Source organism: Myotis yumanensis, unplaced genomic scaffold (genome assembly GCF_028538775.1).
Source record: "Myotis yumanensis isolate MYYU_CA2020_CCGP unplaced genomic scaffold, mMyoYum1.0.hap1 SCAF_2, whole genome shotgun sequence".
NCBI lineage: Eukaryota > Metazoa > Chordata > Mammalia > Chiroptera > Vespertilionidae > Myotis > Myotis yumanensis.
The window spans coordinates 203097373-203116113 of record NW_027223753.1 but is presented as its reverse complement, the minus strand read 5'-3'; the positions used below and the strand labels follow the sequence as shown (position 1 = coordinate 203116113).

Below are 18741 nucleotides of genomic sequence, written 5' to 3'. Positions count from 1 at the left end.
TGATGCTTTCCTAATAGTTAACAACACTGTGTCCTGAGCAGATAGGTGGAAGAAGCATAGAAGTTAGCGGTTAGTGGTCAAAGAAGGCATGATAGAGAAGATAATGTTGGAGATGGTGTTGAAGAAGTTTTCCATATGAGGTGAGGAGTGTATTTCAGTCAGAGCATGGCATGAGCGAAGATGGGAGATGTAGGAAAGAAAATATATGATATTCTGAAATTAGAAGACATACACGGATATTAGAGATAAGATTTTGTGTTGATTAGGGGGATGGGTTTTATGAAGTGATAAATGATGTTAGAGAGGACGGGCCTCTCAACGGAATAAACAAACAAGTAAGTGAACCAAAATAAAAATAGACACAAACACCACCACCCACAAAACCTACAAAGAGAGACCTTTTCCCAAAAGATGGCAGGGAGTTATTAGAGAGACACACCCAAGGAAGTAGAACCTGTTTAATGGTTATAAGGAGAGAGTAGAGGTCTGGGCTACGCTGTGGAATTTCTGGCCAGTCTTCCTTCTCTCCTATTTCATGTTCATTTCCATAATGCATGCAGGCATGCCAACCCAGTTTGATGTTTACACTGAAGAAGAGAGTACTTACACTCAGCCTTTTACATGTGGTTAGTGATTGAATTAACTTTAGATCATTAGTGTCTATTCAAATGTTTTAAAAATAGACATTGTGTGAGATAAAATACTGTAAATTTTATAATATACATTTATAATTATGTATAACTATCCCATATCCTTATAAATGGAATGACATTTCAAATGTCCCATCACTTTCACTCTGTTTATCATTATTATTTTAATATAGTTTTATTAATTTCAGAGAGGAAGAAAGAGGGAGATATAGAAACATCAATAATGAGAGAGAATCATTGATTGGCTGCCTCCTGTACACTCCCCACTGGGGATCGAGCCCACAACCAGGGCATGTGCCCATGGCCAGAATCTAACCTGGGACCCATTAGTCCACAGGTCGACGCTCTATCCGCTGAGCCAAACCGGCTAGGGCCACCCTGTTTTTTAAATACCTACTCAATCCCCCTTAAAGTTTTAACATTTATCTTTTCTAAATAATGCCCTGCTGCCCTAGCCAGCTTGGCTCAGTGGATAAAGCATCGGTCTGTGGACTGAAGGGTCCTGGGTTCAATTCTGGTCAAGGGCATGTACCTCAGTTGCAGGCTCAATCCCTAGTAGGGACCGTGCAGGAGGCAGCCAATCGATGATGTTCCTCTCTCATTGATGTTTCTATCTCTATATCCCTCTCCCTTCCTCTCCAAAAATAAATAAAAACATATTTTTAAACAATGCCCTGTAAAAAGTAAACAATCCAATGTATAATCATTAGACTTGTATGGGAATTTTGACTTCCATAATTTCTGTACATTCTCCATTTGCAGGTTACTCAGTTTGCTTTGGTGGAGGTGATTCAGTTACTTCCCATTGGGTAATGAAGGTGTCTATTGGCTAGCTAGAAAAGAAACTTTTTAAATTGGAATTATGATATTGACCAGTGATAAAGAATTTAATAATTTAAATTTCAGTTCTGTAGATCATCCATTACCTGCCCATTTTCATTTTCCTGTTAATATTAATAGATTGACCATATATAGAAAATAGAAAAGCTTTCTTTGATAAACAAAAGATACATTTAAAAAGACTATATTGAATCACATCCATATAAGATTAAACTAAAATTGATATTTTACAATTTGCTTGTTGGTTGACATCCCAGTCTGTGTAATCTATTATAAAACTCTCAAATATACATATTTTGAATTTTCTAAATGTATAAGACAATAGATGAAAAATATAAACAAATATGTGAATGGAATTATGAGTTTGCCAGTAATTTATAACATATTGAGTTTTGTGAAGCTTCCAGTTTTAGACACTCACTATATTATCTTAGAGACTTCAATTTATTCATTATGGTTATATATTTAAAAAAATCAAGTTATAGTATTAAAACTAAACATTTTAAACATGTCTAAACATTGTAAACAGGACATTTATAATTAATATTTTCTTGTTTTCAAAAGCATTAGGGAGTTTTGCATGTAACCTTCTTTATAACAACCATACCCAGTTTAGTATTTTTGAAATTATATAGAAACAACAGCAAACAATAGCAAATTGAAGCTTGTTGCTCATGAATTCTTCAAAAACAAAAATGCCAGTTTGAAGAGATGATTTAAAGCCCTACTTAAGTAGAAAAAAATAACTACATTTTACTGTGATTTTTCCCAATATTTTAATATTTATGTTTGTAATAATAAGTGAGAAGTCAGAAGAGAGGCAAGCACATAGCCACTATCCAAATGATGTGTTGAAACTGTTTATTTTGATTTCTTAAAATGCAAAGGATAGATGCTGAGATGGAAATATATATTTTAGTTGTTATTAGACAGCAAGTAAAAATACTATTTATATAATATTAAAATACCTATTTCTACCAACCATGTAAATGCCATTTTAAAAAGTATTTTCAGAAAATGTGTAAAAATCATAAAGTAATACAGTTTAATTTGTTACTCGTTTAAGACTATAAACTCGGTGTGAGTTTATTCCCTTGATCATGGCAAAGCAGCCACATTTACAACTTGAAGTGAGAAAGATAACAGCTAATAGAAGTACCATGACTCCTGGCAGAAACTGTGGCGGGTAAATACATGGCCTTGACTTTGCCACATTCTTTTCTCTGTTAGCCAATCAAGCGGAAATGAATGGAGCTAGGTTGAAGACATAAGACCATATATGTATAGAATAGAATTGGTTCAGTGTAATTTAATAATAGAAATATAAGAAGAAAACTGAGATTTCAAGTTGCTTGACTATGTCCATGACTAATTACTTGGGTTCTCTGATCCTCAGTTTCTTATTATAATAAATAATAAAATAACGGTGTTTGATTAGATTAGGTTTCCTCAAATCTCTTTAGCTTCTTCACAATGGCTCAAAACAATAAAGTAATATAAAGGTAATGTGGCTGTCATTAGAAAAATGTCAAACAATGACAGATACTTCCCATTTCATATCATCTCATTGTCATGAGACTTCAAGAAAAAACAATAAAACAAAAACAAGATACAAAACTTCTATAACTATTGTATTAATTGAGAGAAGTTTAAATATTGCAACAAAATGTAGACATTATTTTTAAAATATATTTTTATTGATTTTAGAGAGGAAGGGAGAGGGAGAGAGAGAGATAGAAACATCAATGATGAAAGAGAATCATCGAGTGGCTGCCTCATGCATGCCCCCTATTGGGGATCAAGCTGGCAACCCGAGTATGTGCCCTAACCTTGACCTCCTGGCTCATAGGTCAATGCTCAATCACTAAGCCACACTGGCCAGACAGTAACCTGTTTTATTAAGAGCACTGGATCTGGGTTCTAATTGTGACTCTTTACTATGTAAATTATTTAACTGCTTTAGTCCTCACCATTCTCATCTAAAATATGGGAGAAATGATACTTCAGAGGGACTGTATGAAAAGTGAATAAGATATTGCACTTAGGTATTCTGCACAGTGTATGACACAGTACATGTCAAAAAAAAAAAGAGGCCCTCTGTTTTGTATTATTTTTATTATGATCTGTAAACTCCCAGAGTCATTTATGCTTCATACCTTGGTTGTGGATAAGCTAAGAACCTTAATGATTTTCTACGACTTTATTTTCATGGTGTTCAAACTGAATTACAATGCTATATTAATTAAAGTAATTGGAGGAAACCACTTTAAGCATTTATGTCTGCATTGTAGCAATGCAGACTACTCAATAATTATTGACATCATTACGCATATTCATATGTTTTACTGTTATCATCTGGTTATTTTGGCCTCCCACTAGCAATGAAAGTTTCTAAGAAGACTCTAGAATTAGTTTACTATGAAAATAACAGTATTTGTTACTGTTTCCAAATTATTTTAGAATATGTCTGTTGATGATGTATTATTTCTTCCAAAAGAGAAATCAATTATTATATGTTTATCACACTGAAATATAGGAGTTGACCAAGTTAGAAATGAAAACACACAACGAGGACAGAAAGAGTTTGTACCAGTAATAAAGAAAACACATATAACAAAGCTTTTCCTCAGTTTTCTTTATTACAACAATGGAGACACAAAAATACAGAAAATAAAATGACATTTAATATACTATGAAACACATGCATAAGAATACATATAGTGTTGATTATTATGTTGAGGGTTTCAAATAAGAGATGATACTGAAGACAATACATTTATAATGTACATTTTTTCATGAAAACAACCTATGATGAAAACAAATGCAATTAAAATAATCAGATCAGAAGTGTTATACATAAAATCAATGTAAGATGTGAGATAAAAATATTCTTGAAAAAAGTTCATGAATTGTGGATATTATTTAAAAGAGTGAGTTGTAGTTGCTTGCTTTTAGGAAAAAAAAAATTAGCTAGAAAAATTATTTCATAGTGGCCACTTAGTACACACATAGAATTTTTAAAAATATGGTGTACTTTAAAAAATGATGCTACCTCTTAATATTATGAAATGTTTGAGATATGTAACTTTATATTTTAGTACTTAAAATGGAATAATAATTACTTAACTTGAACATACACAATTAAGACATTTTGCAATATACCTAGGCTTAATACAACCAACATTATATAAGTTCACATTTAATATAAAATTCAGCTCTACTTGAACACACAAGTCTTTAAAAAGTAAATAAAATAATAGTTGACCAACAAAGACATGAGGACATCAGCTGCAGTTCAGATCATCTCAGATATACCAATAGAACTCTTGAATATATGTTTCCCTTGGGTGTTGTTTTTTTAATATATACCAATTTTGTTTCATAGTAGCTAAAACTGATATAATAGAACACTCCACTCTTCTGGTGCTATTTAGGGGCAGATATTTTAAACTTTAAAAATAGTTAATAGCCACTTGGAAGGGAGGACAGTACTAGAGTTAATCTGGTTCATAATCTTAGAAAAGGTAACAATGTCAAAGGTATTTGGAAAACAAAGCATTGATACTAAACTCCCATCTCTTTTATTTTAGAGCAGTTAGATTTAAACTTATTGAATTATTTGCCTTACGTAAAAGTTGAGATGCTGCTTATCTACTTTTATATCTTTATGTGTTTTATCAAGTTCTTAAGTACAATGAAGTAAAAAGAGAAAATACTACAACTTTATATTTAAGTTAAAAATTGTTAACTCTAGAATAATACTCAAATTCTGAAGATAATTAGAAAGAGAACAACTTAATGAGATGTTAGAAAGACTTTATTTTAGTGAAGACCTAAAGTTTACTGATATCTTCTGAATTCTAAGATTGACTATAAAATATTAATAGCGATTAAGTAATAGTCTTTATTTTTTAATCACATAGCTGATTTGGAAATAGTCTTTTTACCAAGTTAAGTTTATATTAAAATCATTTCAAGCGCTATTTGTAAAATACCTGTATCTACAATCATTTTACATATATAAATTTGAGCTGCCCATTCAATGCATTAGCTTTGGTGAAGTTTCATGACATATGCAGGGACATACCCATGACTAACAGAAAAGGAATAGAAGAAACACAACTACAATAAAGATTTAAAAAATTAAATACATCCTATTTATTATTGTCCAGTTATTTAGAGGGGAAAAAGGAGGGTGATAAGAGGGGGATATTAGAAAGAAAAAAATAAGAAGGAAGGAGAATAAAAGGAAATAGACCAAAATAAAAGGTCCTACTTAATTTGTATTCACTCAAATGTTGTTTTAAAGATATGTTATGCCCCAGATTTGAATATTAATAAAATGAATAAAATGATTTAATTAGGTATGACCTTAATGATTCTTTAGCTTTATTCAAGTGGAATCATAATACATAGGGCTACAGAAAATTATAAATGCTAACATTTAATTTAGGTAGTATGATAATATATTATTTAAAGTTATTAATGTTGCTAATATAACCAAAACCAAAGAGTTTAAAATTTTCAGATAATTTTACATGACTAGAGATATTTAATAAACTTTTATAAACTAAGAATATTATACAAAAAAGCAGCTAACTATTCTTGAAAGCTAGAGAAAAACATACTGAATTATTATATTAGTGATATAAATATCCATCTTGAATCACAAAAATCATTTGTAATTTAAAATTTTATTTCTACATTCTTAGTGTAGGTATACCGTATTAACAATAATTAATAAAAAGGCTCTCATGTATCTGACAGTTCACCCAGATCTAAAAGTGCATGGCTTGATTCTCTCTTGCACACTACATTTTCTTGAATATAAGTGAACATTTATAAATTCAATCGTGTTGAAATCATTGTAGAATTTTGCTTATTTTAGGTTTAATTTAAATTAAATATATTTAATGAATGCTCTTACATAGAAAACATTTGAATTAAATATAATAGTTTTCAAATTGACACAAATCATATAACCTATGACTTACTGTGCATACTTGTAATTTTAATTATTGATTTTAAAAGAATTGAATATTTAAAAAGTCAAAATTATTTGCAATGAAATTATTTATACAAGTATTTGTTATATATATAATGTGAATCCAATGTCTAGAGTCTAGAATCTATATATGTATATATACACATATATATGTATATATATATAACATATATATATTTAAAATTCTAAATACTTGAGATATTTTAAGCTAAGAAAAAGATGAAAGAAACGTTAAAAAAATAAAACAAGTCATTAAAATTTCAATCTTGTCCATGTCTTCCAGTAGGAATGCATATATGTGCACTTGCATAATGGTTTTGGAAAGAATAGGATTGCAGAGCTAATAAAATATATTTATTCTTATTGAATAATAATATTAGGAGAGGATCAAAATTAGCCATCTACCTAAGGTTCTCCCATGCAAGAAAATATTTTGTAGGATAGAAGAATTTACTGCTACTTACTAAGCATAATCTGCTAGCATATCTGAAACAGTGTTGGTGATCTTATAAATATTTAATAAATAATTGAGTTTGAATTAGGCTAGCTACCATTAAGACTGAATGATATATAAAGGAAAGAAGACAGACAAACAGGCTTGTATGAAGTTGGGAAGCATACAGAGATTTCAGGTTTGCATATAATATTTAACCTGATATTCCACATGCAGGTAATAGTAATCATGCATAAGCACATCAACCTAGCTATGTAACTGCTATTATTTGGTCAAAACCATCTTTTGAAATGATTTATCACTTAAGGATATGAAATATATATATATATATATATATATATATATATATATATTCAATTGATGTAGGCACATATTTATGGTTATATATAATAATTAACACAAAATTCACCTTATACACAAGTTCATATTTGAACATTTCAGACACAAAATTTTATTTAAAAATCCATTAGATAAAAAAATCATTGAATGATACTGTAGAAAGACTTAAAATAAGTTGAATTTTTATGTGTTGCTTACCAAATAATCACATTTATTTACTTAGAACTGTAAACTATAGACAGATAGTAGTTAGCCAAGAAGAACTGTCAGTTAGATTTTATGGATACATATAATAAAATTAAAGCTCAGATAATAAAAAATAATTCAGCAACACACACATTGAGATTTTTTTATAATCAAAGAAGGTTATTTACAATCTCTACTGACTCATTTATTGAAATGCAATAGCTGCACTGTTTATAGTTTTGTGCTTTTCAATTTCTTATAGAATGCAAAGCACAGAACCTAGTACTTTGAGATGTCTGAGAATATTTTTTAAGATTTTATGCATATCTCAGAGCTGTAAAATAACTGTTCATCTAAGAATAAAATTTGGCCAAATGATAGACTGCTTATTAATTTCAGGATTAACAACTTGATCTATACTTAGATGTTTAAAATCAAAATGAACAGCTCACTAAAATGGAAATAATTCTACTAGGATAGAATTTTAATTTTAGATTCTTTTCTGAATTGTCAAAATGTCAGTCTAGGTGTCATGTACCTGACTGAGTGTTCTTCATATCACTCTCGGTGACCTTGAGTTAGAGAACATACTAGTATTCCATGTTCTCCACAAAAGTGTTTTGTAATATATGCTAAGTCAAGAGAATTTCTGCAAGACTTTCTTGCGGGAATATTTTTAACTTTTTGGAAAGATCCAGGCAGGTTATGATGAATGAGAAAAAAAATTCCTGGAAGTATTTTTTAAACTCTTTGTTTTCCAAGTACTTTCTACACATTTGTAATAAGCATATCTACATATCTTATCCAAACTCAGACATCCTGGAATATAATTGCAATTATGTTTAGTTCTTTAGTAAACAGACATTTTCTATGCTGATTTAAAAACAGAACATTACTGCCCTAGCTGGTTTGGCTCCGTGAATATAGCGTTGGCCTGCAGACCAAAGGGTCCCAGGTTCCATTCTGGTCAAATGCACATACCTTGGTGGCAGGTTCCTCCCAGACCCGGCCTTGGTCAGGGCTCATGCAGGAGGCAACCAATCCATGTGTTTCTCTCAAATTGATGTTTTGTCTATCTTTTCCTCTCTCCTTAAAAATCAATGGAAAAATATCCTCGGGTGAGGATTAACAAAAAATAAAACAAAAAAATAAAAAAACCCAGAACATTATTGAAAAAATAGGTTAGATTCCCAAAATGCACAAATTGGGATTTCCTTTTTACTTAGCAGGGGAAAAAGGAGGGAAGCAGAAGTATGTTTAGTCTGTGGGTGGGTCTTCTGTTGCTGGGCAGAAGAAAAACCAGCAGTGGATAGCAATGAGTATGGAAAACAGACTAATGAAGGCAAGTCTAGCCTTAGACCTTGGGGACATCCATAACAGTGTCAACAATAAAAATAAAGTTAAAAAAAATAAGAAACAGAGAATACTTTCATGCAACAAAGTAGTTTTTGATGAATGAACCTCAAATCCCAGACCTAAGAATTCAATTTACCATGTGAGTTATGGTCACTCTTGTGAATATATGTAAATCTGACTGCTTCCTAATTGCCCTGAATAGTAGTAAGAATCACTTGCTACCTGCTGAGTGTGGCTCCATAGTTGAGCCTAGACCTATGAACCAGGAGGTGACTGTTTAATTCCAGATCAGGGCACATGACCAGGTTGTGGGCTGGACCTCCAAGAGGGGACATGTAGGAGGCAGCTGACCAATCAATGATTCTCTCTCATCATTTACGTTTCTCTCTCTCTCCCTCACCCTTCCTCTCTGAAATAAATTACAAAATATATTTTTTAAAGAAAGAATTACTTGCTAAGGTTAGTTGCCAGTGAAAAACACAGAATATCCTTTTCTCATTTTATAATGAACGAAAAAGAAAAAAAAAGAAAAGAAAATCATTACTCATACTACTCCCTCAAACCCAGCTTCCCTTAAAAGGTGGAATCTAGTAACACCTTTTTATCTTAATTTCATCTTCTTGAAAGCAATAGCTAACATATTACTTCTCTCTCTGAGCCTTGCAAAGTAATTGACTCTTAGATGTTCAAGAAAATGTAATAAATAAGTATATATATTGCTAGAACATCAATTTGATGGCAGCTCAAAACACAATCCAAGTCAAGTGAACAGGGTACAATTTGAACATATTCACATTTAATTTATCATTTACTGTGGGGCAATTGCATAGAGATATTTTCATTTACTAAAAAAAAAAAACCATCTGGATTTGTTTCATTAGTGTTCAATTTCAAAAGAAGAAACTGTGTTTCATGTTTATTCCTTATGAAATTTAAGATCAATTAAAAGAGTCAGCACAATAGAGATATATATCTAATATAATAAAAATGATCAGGTTTATGATTTATATGTTAGAAATGTTCTTTTAGTAGAAAACTTACATTTTAAAAAATGACAATTAAAATCAATATAAAAAATCCACCATTCTATATAATAGAATAACTATACAATGTATGTCCATAGATATTGAGTTATATTTGCAAAACAACTGAATGAAGAAAGATTAGATGTAGCAAATGCCTAAATTCCAAGTAAAAATGACATGATGTTTATTTAACAGGTCAACTGTAGAAATTAAAGAAAACTTTCGAATGAAGCAAGTTATTCAGTGAACTGATATCTGAAAAAAACAATCCTGATTCAACTTCCTTCAGTGAATTTCTGACAAATGATCTATTTTATAGGTTGACAATTTTGGGAAGGAAAATAAAGCGAATTGTTTATGGGTGAATATACATATATAATTAATTGGAACTTAGAAAATCTTTTATTATAATTTTAGATTAGCCTTATAGATTGCAGGTTATAAAAGGAAATATCTTATGATATGACAATAACATTAAAACATGCAAGACAAACTTATGGCTATCATGAAAGAAAACCCAGCAGCATTCAGCTGCCATGACTGGCTTCCATTTTCGCCTTTATTCGCTTCACAGCATTTATCTGCACGATGAAATAATTTTTTGAAAATAGAATAAGAATAAAATAATTAAAGGAAAATGTAGAGTTAAAAACATGAAAATAAAGGAAAAGAAAAAAAGTGATAGTAGGAAAGAAAAAAAGAGAAAATAATTAATGCAAGATTTCCACAATGCCATTGCCAATTATTTTGATACAAGACAAAAAATAGTAAAAATCTTGTATAAAACATTTCTAAATAGTTGCCATATATTAAAAACATAGCCAACGGTCAATATTAATAATTTTTATTTCATATAACTTAGATATTGGTTTTATCATTGATTGTTTAAATGTGAACATCTTAATTATTCTATAATGAATATATGATTTATGGGAGAAAAATCACCAATCACTCCATTGTGCTCCTGGCAAATTCAAACAGCTGCTTTAAATATGAGCTAAGCAAATTCTGCAATGTTTACTGATAATTTTTTGCTACCATAAATTCTTATAAGACACTCATTGAATAAAAGTAATATTATTATTAATAATAAATAAACTACCAAGAAATAAGTAAAATTTACATATTTACACAATGAAAATTTGTAATAAGAATAGAATCAAGAAGCATTAATTCAACTGACCACAGGCACACTTTAGACATATGTCACTGTACTTCATGAAAAATAATTTTAAGAACCAAAGATTATGAAAATAATTTATAGACTTACTTTTTCATTATGTGCTAAACCAAAGAAATATTATTTTGCATGTAGAATTTATATTTAGAATTGACTGAGATTTCCCATATAGTTAAAATGACGGTTTTCCCAAATAACTGAATTCAATACCATCACTGTATTGAAATTTATCTAATTTATATTGTAATAATACATTTAACCTTAAGAAAACATTTTAGTAATTGCCATGCACTTTAGAGATGAAGGTATATACAGGATTTGTGTGGAACTAGAGTAAATATCATCAAAATAATATATAGTCGGAAGTATTGTCAAAGAGCCCAGAAAATAAATACAAATTACCTGAAAAATTTTAGCAATTTATTTATTGGTGATTATTTATATAATTTATTTGTGAGTTTGTTAACTCTCATGCTTGATTTCACATGATAGAATCATTTTACCATTGGATCTTAAGAATATATGATTGAAGCGATTTTCACCAAATTATATTGATACTCAATGTTAAAATTAGACGTTTCTTCAATCATAGCAACAAGAGAAGAGAAAGTAAGTGATTATTAAAGATACTAATATTATTTGGTTAAAACAAATAATTTAAATATTTTTTAGGTCAAAAGCAATGATAAAATGTGTGTAAGTAAAAATAAATGATAAAATAAATAAATTTATTTCCAAGGATATTTTTAAAACGAGTATATTCAAGCCACCAAGAGGGAGTATTTTTAGTCATCAAAATTACATAACAAATCAATAAATGCCATTTTGCCAGACTCTAGTTCTAAATAATTTTTTATTATCTAGTTTCGTAATCATTTTTATAAGAATCAATTTGTCACAATTATCCAATATTCTCATATTTTTAAAATAAAATGAGGTGGAATTATGCTTGAATATTTCAAAAGAGAACATAACTGAATATGCACACTATCTACATAAATCAAGAAACATATCTTTCAAAATAAACACAACTTTAAATAGTAAAAGTGAGAAAATATTGTTAATTACAAAATACTTTTAAAATAAGAATCATGTACTACAAAGAAATGTAGTATAAACTAATATATATGTACTAGAGCCCAGTGCACAAAAATTTGTGCACTCGGGGGGGAGAGGGGGGTTCTCCCAGCCCGGCCTGTGCCCTCTCGCAGTCTGAGACCCCTCGGGAGATAACGACCTGCTGGCTTAGGCCTGCTCCCGGGTGGCAGAGGGCAGGCCCAATCCCTAGGTGCAGCCCCTGGTCAGGCTCAGAGCAGGGCTGATTGGGGAGTTGGAGCGCCGCCCCCTGTCATGCACAGAGCAGGGCCAATCAGGGGGTTGGGGCGCTGCCCCCTGTCACTCACAGAGCAGAGCCGATCAGGGGGTTGGGGCGCTGCCACCTGTCACTCACAGAGCAGGGCCCATCAGGGGGGATGAGGCTCCGTACCCTGTCACACACAGAACAGGGTTGATCAGGGGGTTGGGGAGCTCCTCCCTGTCATGCACAGAGCAGGGCCCATCAGGGGGTTGTGGAGCTCCCCCCTGTCATATACAGGGCAGAGTCGATCAGGGGGTTGAGGAGCTCCCCCCTGTCACTCACAGAGTAGGGCCGATAGGGGAGTTGGGGCACTGCCCCCTGTCACACACAGAGCAGGGCGGATCAGGGGTTGGGGCGCTGCACTCTGTCACACTCAGGGCAGGGCCAATGGGGAGGTTATGGCTCTACCTCGTTACACACAGAGCAAAGCCTGTGGAGGGGGGTTGGGGCGCCACCCTCTATCACCCACAGAGCAGGCCTGATCAGGGGGTTGGGCGCCACCACTGTCACACTCAGGGCAGGGCCAATGGAGAGGTTATGGCTCTACCCCGTCACACACAGAGCAGGGCCCATGGGGGAGGAGGGTTGGGGCTCCCTACCCTGTCACACAGAGAGCAGGGCCGATCAGGGGGTTGGGGAGCTCCCCCCTATCAGGCACAGAGCAGGGCTGATCAGGGCGTTGGGGCGCCTTCCCCTGTCATGAACAGAGCAGTGCGGAGAGGGAGGTTGTGGCCCTGCCCCCTGTCACACACAGAGCAGCAGGGTGATCAGGGGGTTTGGGCGCTGCCCCTGTCACACTGATCCCGGTGCCAGGAGGCCTCGCTGCTCCGCTGATCCCGGTGCCAGGAGGCATATTACCCTTTTACTATATAGAATAGAGGACTGGTGCAGGGGTGGGGGCTGGCTTGTTTGCCCTGAAGGGTGTCCTGGATCAGGGTCGGGGTCCCCACTGAGGTGCCTGGCCAGTCTGGCTGAGGGGCTGAGGGCCATTTTCAGGCTGGCGGGTGACTGAAGCTCCCAATTGCTCCTTTTTTTCTATTTTTTTCTATTCTCAGAGCCAGCTTTAGCTCTGAGGCCTCGCTGCTGAAAGCAGGTTTCTGGCCTTTACCTTCTGTATTTGATACAATGTTGCGGTCCAGCTGGCTGAAGCCGGGCTGACTGAAATTTGGTTTCTGGGGTTTTGTTTAGCTTCTATATTTGTTACAATGTTTCTTAGAGTTGCAGCTCAGAGGCCGGCAAGTCAGGCAGGGAACGTTGGAGTCTGCCATCACTGGAGCAAGCAAACCTCCCTTTTCGCTTCAGTGCATGGCTGCCAGCCGCCATCTTGGCTGACAGTTAATTTGCATAGGATATGCTGATTAGCCAATGGGAAGGGTAGCGGTCGTACGCTAATTACCATGTTTCTCTTTTATTAGTGTAGATATATCATTATTATCAATAGAATATATGAAGGTAAGACTAACATATTTTCAAAAAATAGTCCTTCAGACCAAGAAATAAATCTACTCTAGATTTAGTCTATTGCTTATAAAAAGTTAAATATATCTGAATGCATATAAGTAGAGTTTTTTAAAATTTTAAATAACTTTTATATTTCAATTACAGTTTATATACACTATTATATTATTTTAGGTATATATCCCAGTAATCAGACATTATATTACTTACTAAGTGACCATCCTAACAAATCTTGCACCCATATGACACCATACATTGGTCTAAGAATATTACTGACTATAGTCCCTATGCTGTACTTTACATCTTATGACTATTCTGTAACAACCAATTTGTACTTCTTAATCCCTTCACCTTTTCCACTCATCCCTCCAATCCACCTCCCATCTTCATTTGGACAGTCTACAATGCATGCTATATAATAAAAACAAAACAATAGAAGTGAACAAAACAAACAGAAAAAAAAAGTTAACTGCTGAACTCCATATTGTGTAAAATTAAATAAAAACACCCAAGACCTGCTAGTTTATTATAGATAACTTATTGTATATATGGGTATATGTTTAGCATTTTACTTAAAATAATATAAGAAATCATATATACCGTAGTACAAGAGTAATTATATGAAAGTATATAAATATAATTTTTCCTTATTTTGCCAATACATAATTTAACTCTCTAGAATATTTTGGGTGTAAAGACTTCCAAATTCACCATAATGCATCACAAACTTTAAAGTTGCTCCAAGAAATCTTCTAGAGCAAAATCAAACAATTCTTGCACTGTAAGGACTTGTCTTTGGTGAGGCTCTCCATGAGCCCTTAGCAGTCAGTGGATTCAGTCATAGTAAATTAGACATTATTTTGAGACATTTTTGTAGAAAAAAAATAAATATTTTATTTCCCCCCCAATTTCCATTAAGCTGCTCTGGCTTTGTGTCAGTTGCGTAATTGAGTGGGGATGAATTCTAGCTCCTACCTTCTCAGATATCTTTGTCTGTACATCTGTGTGCCGACTTCTGGACGGCATTGTCTGTTTCTCAGCTGTGAGACATGCTCTAGTTTGTTTTTCATCATAAAAATTCTTATAACACGACTGTTGTTATTTTCTCTGCTCACTTTCATAGCAAAGCTTCTTGAAAGCACTAAATAAACATGGCATCTCCATGTTCTAACCTCACACACAATCCTGAGATTATTCCTCCTTTACTTCCCAACGACTTCAGCAAAGAGGGATGTGATAAGGACAATTCATATTTTATTAACTTTAATTGACCTCTCAGCAGAATTTGAATTGGCAAATGTGATTTATATCTTTTCTTCTTGAAATATGACTCTAAGTTAACTTCCAGGATGCTACTCTTGTGTCATTGCAGAAATTCTATCTTAGTCTCATGGGAGGGGTGGTCCTGTCCTTTCCTCTTCCTGTATAATATTATGGTTTCTTAGGATGCAGTTCTTAACCCTCTATCCTTCGGAATCTCAAGAGGCACTCCTTGAACATATATGCTGTGCCAGTCACCTTTCTAGATGCCAGGGGAGACATCTATAAGTATCGCAGACATAAATTCCTTTTCATGGGCATTACTGTGTTTGGTTTTAACCTCACCCAGGCTTCAAATTCCATTCCCCTGGTGAAATTGACAGCATTGTAGTATACGTTTCCAAAGCATGGATCTCTTCATCTCCATACACACTTAGCTAACTACTACTTGGCAGTGAAAACTTAAGGAATACCAAGCTAATTTTATGTTAATCTTCATTCTCCAAATCCCCAATTCTTTGTCCTCAGAAATGATGCCAAGAATGGCCCAATTGCCCAAGCAAGACACTAAAAATCAGCAGTACCTACTGAATCTGATTTGTTACACAAGCAGGGTTAGTCTACATCTACAATGGGTCTGGGATTTATTCATTGTTTTATTTTTCTACTCCTAATACTTTCATTTTTCAAGTAATGCTGTTCACCCATATTGCTTCTACCCATATGAGCAAGATTAATCTGTTTATAATGCCTATCTATTCATATAACTTTCCTGTTTCAAGTAATTTCTTACTGGTTTTTGGAGTTGATTTAAAATAAAATAATTTATATCGTTATAGAAAACCTTGGATTCCCTGGGTTGCAGGTTCTTCTCTATCCTTATCTTTATTCACACACCTCCAGGTTCTCCTCCTGCCATGCTTTTTCTAGTTCCTAAAGCAGATCAATTTCTTCCTTCTCTTGGAGATTTCTTCCATATAAAACACTTTCCCTGGAAGCTTTATTCTCTACAAGATTTTTTGGGTCAGTCATTTTAAGGGAACCTTTCCCTAACCCCCACCCTACCTGCATACGTTAGATGCCCTAGTCAAACCCCCTCAAGGCATCGCACTGCATCAGCACAGCTCTTAGCTGTACTTACTTGATGGTTAGTCTAAATTTTGTTTAATATCTATCTTCCCTACTAGATGGTAAAGTCTTTGCAGGCAGGGGCCAGTTCTGTATTCACAGATTATTCTTCTATACTCATCTCAGTACTTGTTACAAAGCAAGACCCCATTAAATAATTGGAATGAGTGAAAGAATCAATGAATCTTAACATTGCAGAGCCAGAAGAAACTAGCTTAGATATGAGAAAATGCATATCAAGGAAGTTAAGTGACAAGAGCAAAACTGAAACTATAAACCAGTATTCTGTCCATTTTCTTTGTTGGTACTGCCCACAAGATTCTTTGAAATGGAAACAAACACACATAAAGTGCTTTGATAGTAAATGTATCATAGAATATCTTACCTACTTTTGTGCCTTTACATACACTTTATTTATTAACTACCTTTTTGTCTATACCTTAATGTTAATTTTCATTAACTATTATTTTTATAAAAATAGTTGCGTCTCTGAGCATATAACATAAAGTAACCTGCCTGAAATTGATAATTTTACAGTTTGTGTTTTATCTATAGAATGTTATTAAAATGTTGACTTCATCATAAAACATTAATTTTTACCCTGATAAAAATAATTATTTCCTTTAAACATATGAGCTACATTAAAGATTTAGGAGGATGGAGTACATTCTTTCAATCTCCCTTTGCTGACTCACATAGAGAATCACATTATATCAGATTCTTGATATCTGCATAGTGGACAATTACTAGCAACAAAACAAATTATAATTTTAGAGGCCATTATTGATGTTTCAAACTCACAGGGGCAATGACCTTGATAGTACATTCAACCATTCTTTTTATTTAGGTGAACCATTTAAAAGGGCATTAGATTTGTCATATGACTTAAAGTAGCTCTGATTTGAACAGATCCTTTAACTTCTCAAAATTATTCCGGTAAAATAAGGGTAACTCTTCATTGTTAAACTCAGATTAAAATGAGATAATACATGCAGAAGTACTTTTAAAATGCCATTACAATATGAGATAACCATACAATTTCTGGTGCTCCCAGCATCCTAATTTCAAGTTATAATAGGAAGCACTTACTAATTAATATAAACAATAGAAAGTCATAATATCAATTATTTTTAAACCATATAACTAATAGTAATTACTTTTTAATAGACAGATTAATTATATAAAGCTGCTCTCAACTTTACAAAGCTGATGCACATCACAAAATCATAATAATGAGATTAGTATCAATTTGAAATTATAAATTATAAGAGGGTTAAGTAGCATAACTGAACTGACAAATTTTATTTTTTCCAGTCTAAAAGTGTTATGTAACAATGCTGATACTCAATTATAATATGACTTAATTAAGCCATGCCTATGAATATGCTGCTCTCAGCTCTCTCTCTATGTATATATAAAGAATACATATATTTATACATATGTATGAAAATTACCAGTAAATATTAAATATGATATTTAAAGGTGCAATAGATGTTAAAATACATCCAATATGACAACTCACTAACAGTTAAACATGTCTACAAATCAAGATTTTAAAAAAATCTTTATCGCTCATGTATCTGAGAAATATTTTCATATCCCTGCCATGGATTTTGATAATAGTACTGGCATGGGGTGACATAAGCAATGCTACCTAAGAGAGGTAGGACCCAGCCGTGTGCTGTGCACAGTGTCCTGCCATGTTGTGCGTCACTGTGAAACACTAGCCACATTTCTTTCTGGGACTATGTCTGTGGGTGTATCTGCTTCACTGTGTAATTGAGTTTTTGTTTCCAAAATCAACCTGCTTGGCCAGGCATGGAAGAGGTGGTCATTATTTTTGGCCACATCTTCCCAGAGGTGGAGGACTAGACTCCACGTGTTTGGCAGAGAAGTTGTCTCCTTTGCAAAGTTTCTGATCTCAACAGAAATGTTTCATGTTATATTCAACAGTCCCTTTGACCTCCCATCCTTGCCCTCTGCTCATTCTTCCTCCACCACTTTAACCATTAAAGTTACCGAAATACATTTATAAATTAACCAACTCACCATAGCAAGAGTGATTGAGGACTCTTGAGTAAGACATGTCACACTAATCATTATTGGGACTTACAATTGGTACTTCTTTTTATAAAAGTTATCTTTTCAAGGATAAGAAACAATCCAGAGGAATTATAAAGATGATATCATGTTTATTTTCAGCCTAAGAAAGCATATAGTTTTGCTTACCTTTAATAATGTTGGGCTTTGGTGGCATGCTGAACTCATAGACTGTCGGTTCAGAATATCCCAATCTGTTGGCCGCTGTAATTTGAACCTCATACCCCATTGTCCACTGTAGATGCTCCAAAATAATATGGTCTTTATTTCCCTGCACTTTTTTCTCTAGCCACTGGTCTTCTTTATCTTTCTGTAAAGGCAATAAAAATCGATTTTGTAAATACCCACACACTAAAATTGAGAATTTAAGAAAATTATCTTGAGATGGAAATGGTGGTTTTAT

The 18741-nt window shown here is 33.4% G+C and overlaps 1 protein-coding gene across 2 annotated transcripts in view; it reads right to left on the bottom strand.

Moving 5' to 3' along the window:
* NCAM2 (neural cell adhesion molecule 2) overlaps window positions 1-18741 on the bottom strand; it is a 413570-nt gene that overhangs the window by 20821 nt on the left and 374008 nt on the right. Inside the window, exons 15-16 of one of the 2 annotated variants that reach the window (XM_070406990.1) lie at window positions 18468-18648; window positions 9933-10436 (exon numbers count right to left, since the gene is read on the bottom strand). In XM_070406990.1, coding sequence (XP_070263091.1) covers window positions 10330-10436; window positions 18468-18648 — 288 coding nt within the window. In that variant the 3' untranslated portion in view covers window positions 9933-10329. Of the gene's footprint in view, window positions 1-9932; window positions 10437-18467; window positions 18649-18741 lie in introns of those variants that run through there. The other variant, XM_070406989.1, reaches the window with a different exon arrangement.